General features: G+C 42.3%; 1 protein-coding gene across 3 annotated transcripts in view; it reads right to left on the bottom strand.

Annotated features, from left to right (window-relative positions):
- Window positions 1–17,605, bottom strand: part of KCTD3 (potassium channel tetramerization domain containing 3) — a 59,023-nt gene that overhangs the window by 30,115 nt on the left and 11,303 nt on the right. For all 3 annotated transcript variants that reach the window (XM_034764588.1, XM_034764587.1, XM_034764589.1), the window contains exons 2-8: window positions 13,757–13,810; window positions 11,285–11,330; window positions 6,888–6,961; window positions 6,235–6,293; window positions 5,919–5,999; window positions 3,359–3,499; window positions 759–849 (exon numbers count right to left, since the gene is read on the bottom strand). In XM_034764588.1, coding sequence (XP_034620479.1) covers window positions 759–849; window positions 3,359–3,499; window positions 5,919–5,999; window positions 6,235–6,293; window positions 6,888–6,961; window positions 11,285–11,330; window positions 13,757–13,810 — 546 coding nt within the window. The remainder of the gene's footprint in view (window positions 1–758; window positions 850–3,358; window positions 3,500–5,918; window positions 6,000–6,234; window positions 6,294–6,887; window positions 6,962–11,284; window positions 11,331–13,756; window positions 13,811–17,605) is intronic.

The raw sequence follows: 17,605 nt of genomic DNA, 5'->3' as shown, positions 1-17,605 counted from the left end.
CCCACTTTTTACTGAAACCCAGTCTAAGTTACTTGTTTACAAATATCTTACATACATATCCTATTACACAACGGCTGAGTAAAGCAACAAATCCTTACTCGGCTATTACACAGCCCAGTTAAATAGCTAAAAACCTGAAGTTTTTTAAGACAGAGAATCCCAACCAGTCACTTTACAAATACATAGAAGCAAGCAGAAAGCCAGACAAATAGCAGAGTGACCTTCCCACAGCACAGGCACAAGGTGTTTAGAATATTGCAATGCTTTAATCTGAACCCATTTCCAAGACACCAAGATTTGAAATCCTGTATTAAATACAGTTGATCAACCAATTAAATCAAAAGTCCAATGTCAATTACTCAACTTTCTAACTCTCAATAGTATCATAAAATCAATTTTTTAAAAATGTAAGTAAAAGTTTCAGGGGAAGTCCATCACTGCAACAGCAAGGAATTCAGCAGCTGCGTTGGGAATGGGGTGAACTAGAAGAGTTAGAAGATTTTCCCCATATTGTGTCTGCCAACACTATATGCGGCCTATCAGTACTCAAAAAAAAAAAAAAAAAACCACACAACATGGAACACATGCAGTGTGTGTGTTCAACTATCAAATTAAATAGAACTATGAAATTTCCTAAAATTTAGCAGAAATTAGCAACATAATGTTCAGTAAATCAGCAAATTAAAACAGTTTGTATAGAAGGAAAGGAAAATCAACTTCAAAACCCAATCCACCAGAAACTACTAAGTCATTTATACCTATAGCAAACAGCAAAATGGGCATATGCAGCTACAATCCAATTATGGTGGCCAGCTACTATCAGAACCTTTCGTGGATCCACAGGAAATCCTAGAAAATAGTAATGAAAAGAAAAGGGTTATCCTCCATTACAGACATCATTCTTTAACCAACTTAAATATACAAGGTGAGAGACTGGGAGACCATACCCAAAAGTCTCAAACTAGGACTTCCGAGACTGACTGTTTTGTAGAAATGAAGCTTTGCCTTCTCAGAGGGTGTGCACTGGCTGTACATACAAACAAGCTAAGTACATGATTGACAATGTATCTTAAATCACTGTTACAGATCTGTCAGTGTTTTCGATATCTGAATCTATAGGACTTTTATGTTCTTTCATAGAATGAGGCAACAGCTAATAATTACTAAATCAAAGGTCTCATAAGAAGTAGAAACTGGGCAGGTAAACTGAATCAGGGCTGTGCTCTTGCAAAAAAAAGGGGGGGGGCTTTTATTTTTAAGTAACTTCTAATGTGTGTCAAATTGGTCAAATATCTGAGAATAAGCTTCAAATTTACCTATTGGCTTGCGGGGCAGATAAAATTATGTTATGAAAAAGTGGCATTTTCGAAAGCAATCATTTTAGTGGGAGATAGCAAAGATCCCTATATTTAGTTTGCCTAATACTTGCCATTATAAAAAAAAATTCACATGACCTCTGAATACCTCTAATACCTACATTGTACGAAGAAGGCGTTAGACATTCAGCAGCAGGAATGCCTTGGGATAAGGGGCATGCCTTTTGCTGGTCCATGGAAACCAGTCAGGTTTGGTTGAGTTACATGGTATTAGAAATCACCATTTCTTGACAAGTTTGGGAAAGTACAGGTTTTTTTGGACACATAGCAAAAATGCTGATGATTCTAAAGGTCTGCACACGTACCTTGTCTCAGTGCCTCACTATAGCATTCCACAGAAAGCTGGGTAGGACACAGACAAAATGGATCCAGCAGCAGAACCAGGAGACACTGAACAGGGGAGTGGTTAAATCACAATAGAAGAGGTGGGGGATACATAACCTTGGGGAAGCACACAGAATATGGAGGGATTGTGACAGGGGCACAATACATATGCTGGAAGTAGTTATGGCTGCAATCAAGCAGGTCTTTAAAATGATAGGCAATCAAAGACCTTGTTAAATCCAATGGTATGCTAACCACCCTTTTTCAGGCTAACTGGAAGGAGCACTTAAGTTCCTTTATGGAATAAGATAGCTGGAGACAACAGTAGCTACTGCCCAAAGTATTGGCTACACAGTGATCCCTCGGCAGGGGTAAGCCACATGGTCTGGGGGGGGAGGGGTGGTCATCCTCTTTGGACTAGTTGCAAATGCTAGGGGATTGTTTGGCAAGCTATGTGTAGGTGAGAGGGAGAAAGCCACCAGACAGCAAGAGAAGCAGTTGTGAAGGTTGCCCTGAAAGTCAGCAGGGCAGAGCTCATTGGGGAACAGAACTCACTGTAGAGGCAGGTGCCTATTTGTTTCTACAGTGGTCAGGGAAACAGGTCTCTGTGTACATTCTTTGTAAATAAAATAGGATTGCACCAAAAATACCCAACTTGTATCATTAATTTCTCCTCCCAAAAGAAATAAGTCTGCAAGCCCCAAATATTGTTCAGCGCCAGTTGAGCCACAGGGGAGACAATGTTCTTTGGAGGATGAAAAGCATAGGAGGGACAAGTGAACACGAAATAGGGTGGAGTTACACTTGAGGACACGGTACACAACAGCCTTTAGGAGGAAGACAGAGGGACACAGTTTGATAATAGCCTCCTTTAGCAGCTGAACCACAGAGGCTAACACTGCTGCTGCTGCCAGATATTGTGGTTAATTCTTTAGCTCAAGTGACAGAAGTCTGTGCTTCAGTGCTGAAGGTTCAGGGTTTATATGCTGATGCACGAGAGGAAGAAGTTACAAATAAGCTACAGATAGTATAATTTGTTTTTGTCTTTTTAATGAAAACTAGGAAAGTACACATAAAAACTACATTAAAAGACTGCTGTACAGGTTTTAAAGTCAAGAACTTGGAAGTTAGGAAATGCCAGACTTCAAGTTGCCTGCACATCTTAAATTATGGCCCCCTGGGCATGTGGATTATGATATAATCTTTAGTTACGTGATCACATTATTTGTTCTACTAAACCTTGTCATTCAATGCACAAAATGGACAGTGAATAAGGCAGAGGGTAACAAGAAGAGAAAGGATGTTGTCTTGCATTTAAAGCACTGGACTAGGACTGCACAGAATTCACACAGAATTCCTATGTGAGGTTAGACAAGACTACCATAATGCACATGAATTCGGGGGACAAATTAAGGTTTAATGTGAAACCTTAATTCTGCCATTTCCTGGTTTTGTAATGCTTGACATTGCAATCTTAACACTAACAGTTTTTCATATGCAATGTTAAAGTATTGCTGAATTTGTAGTTTATATTTAAAAAAACAGAAAAATATACCATTAGAGTTTGAGAATAGACATATCATTAACCTCTTAATTTGGTATTTCCCACTGGCAATTCCACTGCCAACATGATAAAAGTACATGAAAACTTTCCTTACCTAGCCTGACTGTGCCTTCCCCAGTACCAGCAAGTGTAGGTTGGACACTACCTCCTCGACCCTCACCTTCAGAGTAGTTCTGACCTGTTCTAACGTCAATACATGGCCCAGCAGTAGTGTTTATTTTACGACAGGGAATGCCTACCGAAAAAAGGAAAGACATTTTATTATACTTCATTTACCTTTTACTGTGCCAGGATCATTTCTAAAACAGTTAATATACAAAGCACAATTTAAAACATTTAAATTCTTACTACACTTACAAGTCATCTTTCAGAGTTAACAAAATTTGCTCTTGTATTTGATTTCCAAAACCAAATTTGTTTAAGTTTTGCAGCAATTAAACTAAACAGGTTGTTCTGTCAGGTTCATAAAGCAATACCAGAAATCATAAAGCCATTTAAATTAGCCTAGCATGAAATCTAATAGCCAAGAATGAATTTAGGTTCACAACTAAAAGTCAAAGTACACAGGTCACAGAGGTACACAGAGACTATGCGATTACTGGGTCAGTAATCATCTACATGCTGAAACTCACCCAATGCAGTAACCACCCTCTTCAGCTGATGTCAAATATAGTTTAACTGCTAGTGTAGACAGCACAAAACCTCTTTCTGTAACAGTGTGGAAAAGAGATTTTTCCTTTCTACACTAGTAATTAAATGTTTCTCAAATGCGGTCAGCATGGCCGCATACAGCCACTAGTGGATTTTTTTGCAGCCACATCAGCCTCCAAAATCTGGGCAGAGATTGGGACGGGGGCAAAGCACTGACCCCTCCCTGCAGCACCCAGCTGTTGCTCCTGAATAGCTGTTAGGAAGGGAAGCAAGATGCACGGCCTTGGTGTTTGCGCTGGTGCTGCCAGCAGGGATCAGCGCCCTACACCACGCAGCCTCCTCGGAGGCTCAGGGTAGCACCTCTGGTGACATATGGGGCCGGTGTGCATGGCACTGGAGGTGGCTCTTGTCAATGGAGGAGGCTGCAGCGTTCAGTTGCTGCAGTGTTCCTGGGCAGCTCCCCCACTCCTGCCTGGCTGGGTCACAGGGAGCCTGGGACTCAGCAGGCAACTGGTGAGTTCCTGACCCACCTTCCCCAGGGCAGGCTCTCTCTGAAGGATCACAAGAGGCAGGGACAGAGAGACAGATTGGTGTTTCCCCAGCCTGGGGCTGCACTCGCTGTTTGAAGATGCTGTAGCTACCGCAGCAGGTCAACTGCCCGAGGCTTCTGCAGGGCTTGGCAGCTGCCCAGCAAGGGTGAGGGGCTCCCACTCCGTGACATGCTCAAAGCACAAGAACAGGAGCAAAGTCCGGGTGTGCTGAATGGGGAGCTCTATTTCCTACCACCTTCCTACTACATAAATAGATTACAATGATTTGGACATGTATGTGCATTTATTTGTTTTTCCTAAAGTTAATTAAGTATTTTAGGAAAAATTGTCAGAGTAGCCACCAGCAAGAGTTGGTGGCCACACTCCAAGACTGCCAAAAAAAAATCTGTTATGAGAACCCCTTCTTTTTGGTATTGGCTTGTGATGGCCCTATGCTAGCAACTGCTGTCAGCAACAGGCTAATTTTCCAATTTGTAGTTAAGACTCAAGGCACCAGCTGTGCTGTTCAGACCATTGTCTTTGATCTTGGAACGAACCATTCATTTCTTAATATGGCACATTCATGTAATTTTTCAAAACAAGTAATAAAAATAATAATATATGGAGATATACCTATCTCATAGAACTGGCAGGGACCTTGAAAGGTCATTGAGTCCAGTCCCCTGCCTTCACTAGCAGGACCAAGTACTGATTTTGCCCCAGATCCCTAAATGGCCCCCTCAAGGATTGAACTCACAACCCTGGGTTTAGCAGGCCAATGCTCAAACCACTGAGCTGACACAGCCTTTCCCCACTGCTGGAGCTTTTCCCTTCAGCGGGAAAAACATGGGTGGCGAGTAACATAGGCCGTGGAAAGTTGTGCCTTCCCAAACAGCTGGCAGGCTTGGGCTGGTGCTCACAAGCCCCAGGGCTGAGGCCATGTTGGCACCGTCCGCCTAGCGCTGGGGGCGCGCTGGGGCTGGGGCCATGCCGCCTACCCGGCGTGCTGGGGCTGGGGCACACGGGGGTCCAGCGAGGGAGGGGGAGGCGGAAGGGTAGGGGTGAGGCCTCAGGCAGTTCACCTGCCACCCATGGGTAAAAGGCTTTGGCAGTGGGATGCTATACTGCTAAAAACAGCAGCGTAGAAAGGGGAGGCACTGCTAGAGTGTGTAGAGAGCTGTGTAGGGTATATACCCTAAGGTTCTGGCGTGTCTTTACTCCATATGCCTAAGCAGTGCCTCACTGTCTACACTGATGTTTTTACCCATGCTACAGGGGTTTATGTATGCAATAGGCTGCTCTAAGTGTAGACAGAACCTTAAAATTAAATCCTTTATCATCAATAGTAGTTGTTCATCTAGACTGCAAGTTAAAATGATGACTCCAAGCTGACAGATTACATAACTATCCAGTGTAAGGATCAATGGATTGGTAGTAGTATATGAAGTACACAGTGAAAAAATATAGAAGTACCTGGTGGAGGCAGGTAGCCATGAAAAAGGACACTGCCACATGATGAGCGTTCCAGCTCTTCACATAAGAGTAGTCTTCTTACTAAACAAGATATATATTAACATCAAAAGAACTTCAATAAAGTTTTATTTTCTCAAGCTTCATTTAAAGAGGTTGATGAGATTTTAAAATATCTACTTGAATATTGTCAACTTCAGCACAAATAAGTTCAGCAGTCTTCTGGCTCATAATTGTCCCAAATCTTAGAATCATGAGTAGGTTATTATTATGGCAGTGCAACCATTAGGAACCACATAATTTTAATACAAACATTTACCTAAAGGAGTGATTCCATAAAATTCAGCTTCATGCCTGAGAACATTAATACTCACTCCCCTGGAAAAAAAAAAACAAGAACAAAGGAAAGCAATGCCTTGAAATAAATTTTTTTCCCTTTGAAAAAAGAAGACTGATTATTTTTTTTAAACTAGGTATTATATCTTGGGGGATCATACTAGAAGTGTGAGTTCACACAATAAATATCAGACCTGAACCTCCTGAAGCAGCTTATTTTAATAACTTAACACAACATTTCCACCCCAGAGCTGGACTCAGTCTTTAGCTGGAGATACTGTAATCTTTATGGGTACAGATCACTGCATTAAAGTTAAAAATACAGAAAAACCCACAACAAAAGATTTGATTGAGAAATGTATTGTACTGAAATGGTTTAAATATATGAAATTGTATTCAATAATAAATTCTGTCCATTCTGTCACCTGCCTGAAACATGGAACTAAGGAAATAGGACCTGAGTCCACAGATTAGACTGTGCCAGTGAGGGACTTAGAAAGTACCAGTCAGATCCCACAGTCACAGAACATCTGATTGATCAGTGGAATTAGAAAACTCCTATCAAAAAGGATTTTAAAATTTCCACCCAAGTGAACTGTACTGAGAAGGATTTTTAGAAGAATTAGAACTTCTTACCGTAAATCTAGCTCCTTTGTACGAAGAAAATTTAAAATGGGTGCAAATGCCGCTGGATCTCTATCAATAAATATCTACAAATAAAGATAGTTAGTTTATTTTTTGCGCATTAAGAGTTTGCTTTTGAGTAACAACTATATTACCCAGCTAATATCGCTTTTAGAAACATTCTTTTGAGGTGCCCATCAGTCTCATGTCCCATTATGGTATGCGGTATTTGACCATGTGAGGCACTCAGCTCATAAGATTTAGCCCAGAATGTTTAGATACAAACAAAACAAGAAGTTTCTGTCCCGTCTTCTCTACATAGGGTGTGTCTATACAGCAATTAAAACCCCCCAGCGAGCCTCTTCCAGCAGACTGGGGCTCAGGCTGCCGGGCTTTTTAATTGCAGTGTAGAGTTCTGGGCTCAAGCTGCATCCTGAGGTCTGGGACCCTCCCACCTCGCAGGTCCTAGAGCGTGGGCTGCAGCCTGAGCCAGCTGACATGGGCCAGCTGCAAGTGTCCAACTGCAGTGTAAACATATCCATAGAGTACACACTGCAGCCCTGACTCAAACACACACCCCAACCCTACTGCAAACAGAGTTTTTCCCTGGAAAAGGAAGTCCACAAGGGACTTTGCTATTGATTTTATGTGGAAGGGACTCAGATAGTAAGGAGATGAACAGCAGTATAAACCTCTACAATAGATGGAAATGTTTCAAGTCTATCTCAAAAGATTGAAATTTTGCTTGACTCTTTGATGAACAAGCAAAATATAATTAATCATCGTCATCACAAATGCCATATTTTAAGGTCAAGAAAAGTGTGCGCGCTTGGGCTAGTATACTTAAAAAAAAAAAAAAAAAAAGTGTAAGCCTCCCCCTCCATTATTGATATGACTGTGGTTCACAAGTTTGATTAAAGGAAAAAAGTTTATTTGTACGTGGAGTAAGTATCACACATTATGCACTAAGAACAGGAGTACCTTAGAGACTCTCTGTACCTTAGAGACTAACAAATTTATTTGAGCATAAGCTGTCATGGGCTAACACCCACTTCATCAGATGCATGCAGTGGAAAATACAGTAGGAAAATATAGATATATACACACACATACAGAGAACATGAAACAATGGGTGTTACCGTACACATTATAATGAGAGTGATCAGTTAAGGTGAGCTATTACCAGCAGGAGAGGAAAAAAAACTTTTTGGAAACTGCTGGAAATGGGCCATTTTGATTACCACTACAAAAAGTTTTCTCTCTCTCCTGCTGGTAATAGCTCACCTTAAGTCACTCTCATTATAGCGTGTATGATAACACCCACTGTTTCATGGTGTGTGTGTGTGTGTGTGTGTGTGTGTGTGTGTGTGTGTGTGTGTGTGTGTGTGTGTGTGTGTGTGTGTGTGTGTGTGTGTGTGTGTGTCTTCCTACTGTATTTTCCACTGCATGCATCCAATGAAGTGGGTTTCAGCCCACAAAAGCTTATGCTCAAATACATTTGTTAGTCTCTAAGGTGCCACAAGTATTCCTGTTCTTTTTGCGGATACAGACTAACACGGCTGCTACGCTGAAACCTGACATTATGCACTGCAGATGCAAAAGACTGTTAAAGTTACTTTGCAATGTTCTTTGTTGATATTACATTTAGCAATACTTTTCAATGTCATGCGCAGGCTCAACTGTTAAAGAGACCAGATGGATAAGGTAATATCTTTTATTGGACCAACTTCTGTTGGTGAGACAAGCTTCCAAGCCATGATTTTTAGTGTCTAGCAGAATAATAAATTAAAGCTTCACGGCTCACTTGAAAATGTTGTGCAGGTTTCCTTTGAGGATGAAGAATGATAGGTCAGATATAGATTGATCGCTTTGTGAAAAGCGTTCACTCACAGAGACACTGGATTTATGTTTTATTACAACAATCTGTAACCCACTAATCCCCTCTTTTTGTCCTATGACTGCAGAGGTGTTAACGGGCCACTCAACCGGGAATGGTCCCTTACAGTATGTGCTAAATAATCTGTTACACCTTGCATTTTGCTGTGATGCTGGGAGTAACTTTCCCAGACCTGAAGAAAAGCTCTGTGTGTCTTGGCAGCTTGTCTCTCTCACCAACAGAAGTTGGTCCAATAAAAGATATTCCCTCACCCACCTTGTTTCTCTAATCTCCTGGGACTGACACGGCTACAACCACACTGCACACAAGGGTGAATTTTGTAAATTAGGAATATCTTTTCTGATTATGGCTCCCTCAGTTTAAAAGTATTAGTTTTTAACAATGAGCAAAGCAATTAGCAAATTTAAACCATTTGCTTCTGGGTATGTAAAGGGAGAAGTAAAGAAACATTGGTGAAGCAATATGCACATTCCTTTATCATCCATATTAGAATGGAAACAAGGACCATGAAAAGAAAGTAAGCAAGAGGATCTTTTTCCTCCTGTTGTTTGCTGACTTTCATCCAAATTGTCACACCTGCAAAACTTTACTTCACCTACCTGGACATACCCTATTTCCCCTCAAATCTAAAAGCCTTTCTTTCTTCCAAATCTATGCTATCTTACAGGGCAGTTAATACTTCCAAAACTTGTGTTTCCCATACTGGAAACCTGAACAATTTAACTGGTAGTGTCTGAAGTAAAAAGATACCCATACCAAAAGCAAAAGCACAGAACTATGCTTGCTCTGGGCATTCATTATGAACCCATTCATTATGCATCCTGTTCTGAAAGTTCACTGTGAGGTTCCTTCATGATGTATGAAATATCCTATTCAGTTTATATGGGTAATATTTTCAAATGCACCTAAGTCATATAGGGTCAAAGGGACTTAGAAGTCTGTGCCCCATTGACTCCTAAATGACTTGAGCACTTCTGAAAATGTTACCATTAGCTTTTTAATTAAAATTGACTTTTCTGGGTCTTCTGGTGGTGGTCATCTGATGGAAAAATGACATTGGCATACAGGGGTGTGTGACATTATGAGTGTAATATAATATCTCATTGAAAGATGACAGAGCCAGAAAGAGTTAATTAACTCACAGACTGACCTGACCCATGGCTGAACTTTAGAGACTGGTTAGGAAGATATGTAAATGAACAGAGCTTTGAAATGCAGGCCTGCATTGTTAGAGATAGAAGGGAAGCTGTTTGCTCAGGTCTTGTGATGTAAGCAAACAAGTCTTGTCTATTGCTATAGCTTTAATTCAAAGATCAAAAAAAGGAGTATTAGTATTTAGGAAGACACTTGAGGGAAATTGTATTATTGTCTATATGTCTCTTTGAAGGTTGTGGTAACCTGTATCTGACCTATTTAATGGATAAATTATCCTGTGCTAATTGCCATGTTGTTTGGAAGAAGGAAAGTTAAGCTTATCGTTTTCTCAGGCCAAAAGGCTGCAGGAAAGGTATAAAAACCCTGGGACATGATCCTTCTTCATCTCAGATCTGCTTTGGGTTTCAAGAGGGGGAACCTTAAGCCATAAGGATTGAGATCCCCGGTCACTGATTGGAGTCACCCAGAATATGGACATTGAACTATGACCTATGGACTATTTCTAAAAGGACTTTTAGCAACTACAAGCTCTTCTCTGTTATGTACCTGAATCTCAAGAATTGAATTCAAGTCTGTATATATATTGATCTTTTAACCAACACACTCTCTCTTTTCTTTTTTAATAAATTTTAGCTTAATTAATAAGAATTGGCTATAAGCGTGTATTTTGGGTCAGATCTAAGTTATCATTTGGCCTGGGTCTGGGGCTTGGTCCTTTGGGATCAGGAGAACCTTTTCTTTTATATGATGAGATAAGATTTTCAGTAATCATCATCATATCTGACATGTGTGTCTGGATGGAGGCCTGAGGCTGGGCACTTTAAGGGAACTGCGTTGTTTGGACTTCTGAGTAACCAGTGAGGTATTACAGAAGCTGTTTTGTGCTAGCTTGGTAAATCTAAGTGTTGGAATATCCAGCAGCTTCTGGGATTTGTCTGCCCTGTTCTGTTTGCAGTTCACCCTAATTGAGTGACCTCAGCTGGCTCCCACGGGCAGCATCATCACAGGGGGTCAGATGTTAGTCTGCTGCATTTACTGTATCTATATAACTGATCTATGGATTAATAATACCCTATCATTTTAGAACTATTAGTATGAGCTTCAGTATAGAAGTTACTTCTGCTAAATAGATCCAATTTATAAATAGTGACAAAGAGTCCTGTGGCACCTTATAAACTAACAGAAGTATTGGAGCATAAGCTTTCTCACCCACGAAAGCTTATGCTCCAATACTTCTGTTAGTTTATAAGATGTCACAGGACTCTGTTGCTTTTTACAGATCCAGACTAACACGGCTACCCCTCTGGAATTTGGAAATAAGTATTCATTCTTATAAATTATCAGTAGCATTACTCACAGCACCAGTTTCATCTTTAAGTGTTGAAATTCTTCCACTCAGTAAACTGAAAAGCATAAAATATTTGTTTGAGTTATTATGCAGTCTAGAAGGAGAGAGCATTAAACATGTGCAGCAATATTCTAACACTCCATTATACAAATAACCCAACTATATTTCCATGACTCAAAGTTAGAAATCCCCTAATCACTGAGCAAACGTAAAGCTCCAAATCTTCCAGGCAATATGACTCCATGAATTCTTCATGATCTCTGGAAGGAAATTAATGAAAAACTCATCCAGACACCTTTTTGTTGGAGCTCTGATTTATACTCCAATGCTATTGTACTAGCGTAAAAATTAGCGATCTGCTGAGATCCTTTAGCATGGAAGATAGGGAGTTGCAGGGCAGGAAGGGGGCTGGTTCCCTGTGCTGCCTCCTCCTCCGTATGGCATAGAACAGGAGGACATCTCCCTGGAACTCCATTTACTTCACGGTTTCAGTGTAGCTGCCAGAGACATTGCTGCCCAGCAGCCTCATTCACAAGGATTCTTCTTTTATCCTCTTCAAACGTGAAAGGCAGAAAGCCATGGTAACGTGAAAATTCCACCATCGCTTATCTCCTTCTGTGAAGATACCAGCTGCTAGGGATAAGAATTTGGAGTTCTGACAGCCTGTTGCTAGGTGAAGGCATGGTGGATTAGCCACTGGGCTGACGGGGCCCATGCTCAGGGGCCCTGGCCAACCGGGGCTCTGGAAATAATTTGCCCTTGGGTGGCGGAAGCCAGGAGCCCCACCTGCTGGGCGGGAGGGAGAAGCCCCCATGCCCTGCCCCCTGGCAGCAGCATCAGATGGGCAGGGTGGGGGATCCTCCCCCAGAAGCCCTGGCCTGACCCCGTTCCCCAGCAGAAGCCGCAGGATGGGGAAAGTCCCCCATAGAAGACCCCATCCCCAACAGAAGCCAGTGCTCCCTACTCATCCCCCGGCAGAAGCCGCGGGGTGGCAGGGGAAGCCCCCACACCCAACCCCGCCCTCCAGCAGAAGCGCTGGGCAGGTGGGGTGCAACAAGCCCCAGTGCCCCAACCCTGGCCCCCCACAGAAATACAGGGGAAGCCCCAGCACCCAGACCCCTGCTGTGGCCCTGGGACTGGAGGAGCTCTCACTCCCTACTGCACCCTGTGGTGCAGGGGACAGAGTTTCTCCAGTCTTGGGGCCACGGGGGGCGGGGAAAGGTGGGCAGAAAGGAGCAAAAGACATTGGGAGGCTGCAGTGGGAGGCAGAATGGGTGGGACCCTGGGTGGAACAGAGGCGGGTCCCGGGGAAGAGGAAGAAAGGGGTTGGGCTGTGGACAGGGCCACAGGCAGAAGAGGCGGAACAGGGGTGGCCTGCAGGCAAAGGGGTGGGGAAGGGCCCCCCCACTTGCTCTGGCCCAGGGTCCTAGGAAACCTTAATCTGCATTTGGGTGAAGAGTAGTCAAGGAAAGAGAGCGTAGCTGGAAGAAACCATGATTTTTCCTAAAAATAATGATGAAAAGACCAGTATATTTGGGAGGGTTAGAAGTAAGTGACAAGCTTCTTTATTGTTCTGATTTGGAAGGCTACTTCCTGTAAAGAGCAAGAAATACTATTTTTTAAAAGATAACATATTGAAAATTCTCTCACATATGAAGACAAAAGAATTTAAATATCTAACTTCTAATTCTCCCAAAGGAGTAGCATGGTATACAAAATAATGTATGTCATGGAGAAGACAAATACGGAGCTCCTATTTATCCCTCTCATGATACAAGCACAAGCAGACATTTAAAATGGAATTTGAAAGGCAACACATTTTAAACGAATAGAAAGATTTTTAACAATGCATAATTAATATGTGGAACTTAATGCCACTAAATATCATTTTGAGGCCAAGGGCTTGCTAGGAGTTAAAACAGTGAGACATGAGACTATCCAGTTTCATTAGATAGGGAGAAAATAATTTTTATAGAGGATAATAAACCCTCACATTCAATAAGTTAACCATTGACTCATTGGAGAAGGATGGAGACAGAAAAATTGATCATATGGACAGTTTAGTCCTTCCTCCCCACTTGGCACTATTTTTTATATGCTATGAGTAGACCAAAAAAAAAAATTTTGAGGGGAAAAAATGTGTGTGTCAAATTCATAATGGGGAAACTCTTACAATTTTAATTACAGAAGCATACTGTGCAACAGCAGTGGAGAAGGTGGAGACTGGTGATCTAATGCAGGTCTGGCTCAACTTCACCCACCCACTGACCCTCCCACCCACTGCATGAGTATCTCAGGAAGCTGAATGATCCCTTCACCATTCCATCCTCCTCCTTTGCTCTGCCCCAACAGTGACAGCAGGAGGGAGTTCTGACTGTTATGTTTTTTTCTGTAATCAAACTCTCATAGTGGTAATGCTATAAAATGCTTTTTAAATGCTTAGTAATTCTACTTAGTAAAATATATTAACATTTGAAATACCTGGAAAAAAAGGAGTCTGGAATCCACATTAGTGTTTGTCTTGAGGTGCTGAACCTGTAAGACCAAAAATTAAAAAAAAGTCAAGCATTGCACAGAGTATCAAGTTGAGTTTTGGTTTTTTCAAGACTTCTTAAAAGAAGCCTTAGGATATGTTACGCTGCAAAAAAAGACCCAGGGCAGCAAGTCTCAGAGCCCAGGTCCACTAGGCTCATGCTATGGGGCTAAAAACAGCTGTATAGATATTCGGGTTTAGGTTGGAGCCTGGGTTCTGAAACCCAGCAAGGGGAATGGATCTCAGCCTGAAAGCCCACACTGCAGTCAACCCAGGCTCCAAGACTCACTGCCGTGGGTCTTTTTTTTTTTTTTTTTTTTTTTCTTTTTTTGCAGTACAGACATATCCTTAGAGGTCAGAGAGTGGTTTGGAAAGCTGATTCTAGAGTGAATTCCTTACTATGTGTAAAAATCTTAAAGAAAAGATGTGAAGAAACTGTATTATTTTTACCTCTCATTTGTATTACAGCATCCAGAGGCCCCAAATCAGGGCCCCAATCATTGTGCTAGACCCTATACAAAAACACTCAGTGAGACAATTCCTGCCCCAAATACCTTACAATCCAGGGTCCTGCCCCTGCAAACATTCATGCCACTTGAGTAACTTTATACAAAGGACTAGATCAATAGTGCTAGTGTTTGCAAGATTAAGTCCTAAATTAAGACAAGATGCAAGAAACTTAGGGAGAACGTCAGTAATAATGACAAAGTAGTAGGTAAAAAATATTTTAGAGTGTGCTTATAGTTAGGGCCTTACCAAATTCACGGCTATGAAAAATGCATCACGGTGAAATATGGTCTCCCCCCATGAAATCTGGTCTTTTGTGTGCTTTTACCCTATAAACGGATTTCGCGGGAGAGACACGCGTTTCTCAAACTGGGGGTCCTGACCCAAAAGGGAGTTGCGGGGGGGGGGGGGGGGGGTCACAAGGTTATTTTAGGGGGGGTGTGGTATTGCCACCCTTACTTCTGCGCTGCCTTCAGAGCTGGGTGCCAGAGCTAGGCAGCCAGTGAATGGCGGCTGTTGGCCAGGCACCCAGCCCTGAAGACTGCCCCACCAGCAGCAGTGAAGTAAGGGTGGCAATACCATACCATGCCATCCGTACTTCTGCGCTGGTACTGGTGGTGGCTCTGCTTTCAGAGCTGGGATCTCAGCCAGCATCCACCGCTCTCCAGCTGCCCAGCTCTGAAGGCAGCGCTGCTGCCAGCAGCAGTGCAGAAGTAAGGGTAGCAGTACCGCAACCACCCCCCTCCCCACACACACAACTCCTTTTTGGGTCTGGACTCTACAATTACAACAAAGTGAAATTTCAGATTTAAATAGCTGAAATCATGAAATTTATGATTTTTAAAATCCTATGACCGTGAAATTGACCAAAATGGACTGTGAATTTGGTAGGGCCCTAGTTATAATACCTGTAGTTATCTGCAATTGCTATTTATGCCCAATTGTCTACCAGTGAAATCTCTCTGCTAGAATTAAAGTTGGGACCAGCTTTCTGTTTAAAGTTCAACTGTTCTATGTGCTCTAAAATCAGGACAGTCAATCAGATCGCATGAAATTTGGTGTGCCTCATAGGGAGGAGGTAAAGTCAGTGAGCCACAATTGGGGTATTTGACCATGGGATTCCTGAGATACAGTCTCCAGAGGGGTGGGGGGGCAACAGCCTCCAGAAAAACATTTTTTTTTTTATAAAGTTAACATATTCTGGCAATTTTTTTTTTATTTTTTGCTCATAGACCGAGATCAAATCAGGGCTCAGATCATCAGGCTAGGGTCTAAAACGCTTAAGTGTTAACCTCAACAGAGTGTATGGCACCCACCATGCTTTGGGGGAATTGAAATTAAAACATGATTTGAAAGAGTCTGCTTTTTCCCATTACACCTATAAAGGCTTACGTGCATACTCGCACCTCTAACGGATTATACTGAGCATGTGCAGGAATATTGCTCCATTCTGCCTCTGTCAAAGGGGGATTTTAATTTTTGTGAAACAATGTGAGTACCGCAGAATATTCAGAAGGCTATTTTTAAAAAAAGAAACAAAAAGATACACAAGCAAATGCTCTCTGGGAGGAAAAATTGAGGTGGAAGATAAGGTGGGAATAGAGGATGAGGTATTGGGACACCAGATGATAGAGAGGAGGGTGGTGACTAGGGGGAATGGGAAGGTAGGGATGAGAGAGTGACAGAGGGCCTGGGGGGAATAGGGATGGGGCAGGGGCGCCTGTAAACCCACACTGCCTTCCCATGCATGTTCTACAATCTGGGGGCCCTCAACCCATCTATTGGAGTGTGAACACCCCCCTTCCCTGCCCCCCTCATGTAAGCCAGGTTCTGGAGGGGGCTTGCCTTTCTGGGGTGGGGATGCGGGGTCTGAGCCCCTTTCTCTCCCCTCTCCCCATGTGAACCAGACATCCTCAGACCATGTACCAGGAATATACTGCTGAGACTGGGTATGCTTGAGACATATCAGAAACTCTCCAGCACTGGGGAGGAGGAGGAAGTGGAACACCCACTCACATGAATGAAGCAGTTCACACCTCTCAGAGATGTTGTTTAAGGCTGTATCTATGGGCCAGACCCATTGCTGATGGATGTGTAGACCCCATCCCTTCTATTCTCCCTCTAATTTCATACAAGAGTGCCAGCTCTTCTCTAGCTAAGAGCATGTCTACACTAGTAAACTTACAGCAGCACAGTTGTAACAATGCACCTGCACCGCTGTAAGATCGCTCGTGTAGCCACTCTATGCCGACGGAAGAGGGCTCTCCCATTGACATAATAAAACCACCTCCAGGAGTGGCAGTAGCTATGTCCGCAGGAGAAGCTCTCCCACTGCCATAGCGCTATGCACACAAGCACTTATGCTTGCAAAACTTAGGTTGTTCAGGAGTGTGGTTTTTTCACACCCCTGAGCAACATACATTTTGCAGACATAAGTGATAGCGTTGACATGGTCTAAGTTGAAAAGCCCTTCCTGTTAAAATGACTCTTCTGAGGTCTTGTCTACAGGACACACATTGTTGACAAAAGTCAGCTTTCATCAACAAAACAGTGGATGTGTAAACACTGAAATGCTCCTCCCACTGATTTAACTCCCTGCCTATGCTGACATAATAAAACCACCTCAAAGGGAGGCAAAGAACTTTTTGCGACCTAGTTAGAGCAACAATGTAATTAAAGAGGCTTATGATCGTCAACATAACTTAAGTTGACTTAACTCTTTAGTGTAGATATGACCTTAGTACTCTGTGTGCTTACACAGATTGACTTGCAATTTGTTATGCTTTGTAGAAGTGTAGGGTAGGATTAATTATCCAAACGTGGGATCATTTGGGCAAGGGGTTCCTAAAATACAGCTCCCACTAAAAAAACAAACAAAAAAAAACCCAACAACGACACTGGTTCACCTAAAGCATGCAATTCCAATAATCTCCTCTAAATGGTTCCAGAATTGAGGAATCTTTGAAGACAACTTCATTAAATGGAGCTATTGTAGATGGGAAGGGGCTGAAGAGAGGAAATTAGAGGGTAAAGTTCCAAAATACTTTATACAATAAATGGATACATTTCATGATGTCTCTAAAGAACAAGTATTTTATGAATTCATCCTTTTTCTGGCTCTGCTTCATATTTTCAGTGCCTACATTTCCTATTTATTGAAGGAAAATATTACTTTCTACCACTGCAAAAAGTAGAAGCACAAGGATCATATAAAAAACTCCTCTGTACTATATACAGCGAAGACTGTGTGTAGCCATTCAGTGGTTCAATGCAAGCATGACAATGCCAAA

Source organism: Trachemys scripta, chromosome 3 (assembly GCF_013100865.1).
Source record: "Trachemys scripta elegans isolate TJP31775 chromosome 3, CAS_Tse_1.0, whole genome shotgun sequence".
Classification (NCBI taxonomy): Eukaryota; Metazoa; Chordata; order Testudines; family Emydidae; genus Trachemys; species Trachemys scripta.
Note: the sequence above shows the minus strand (reverse complement) of the source record. Positions and strands in the feature narration are given on the sequence as shown.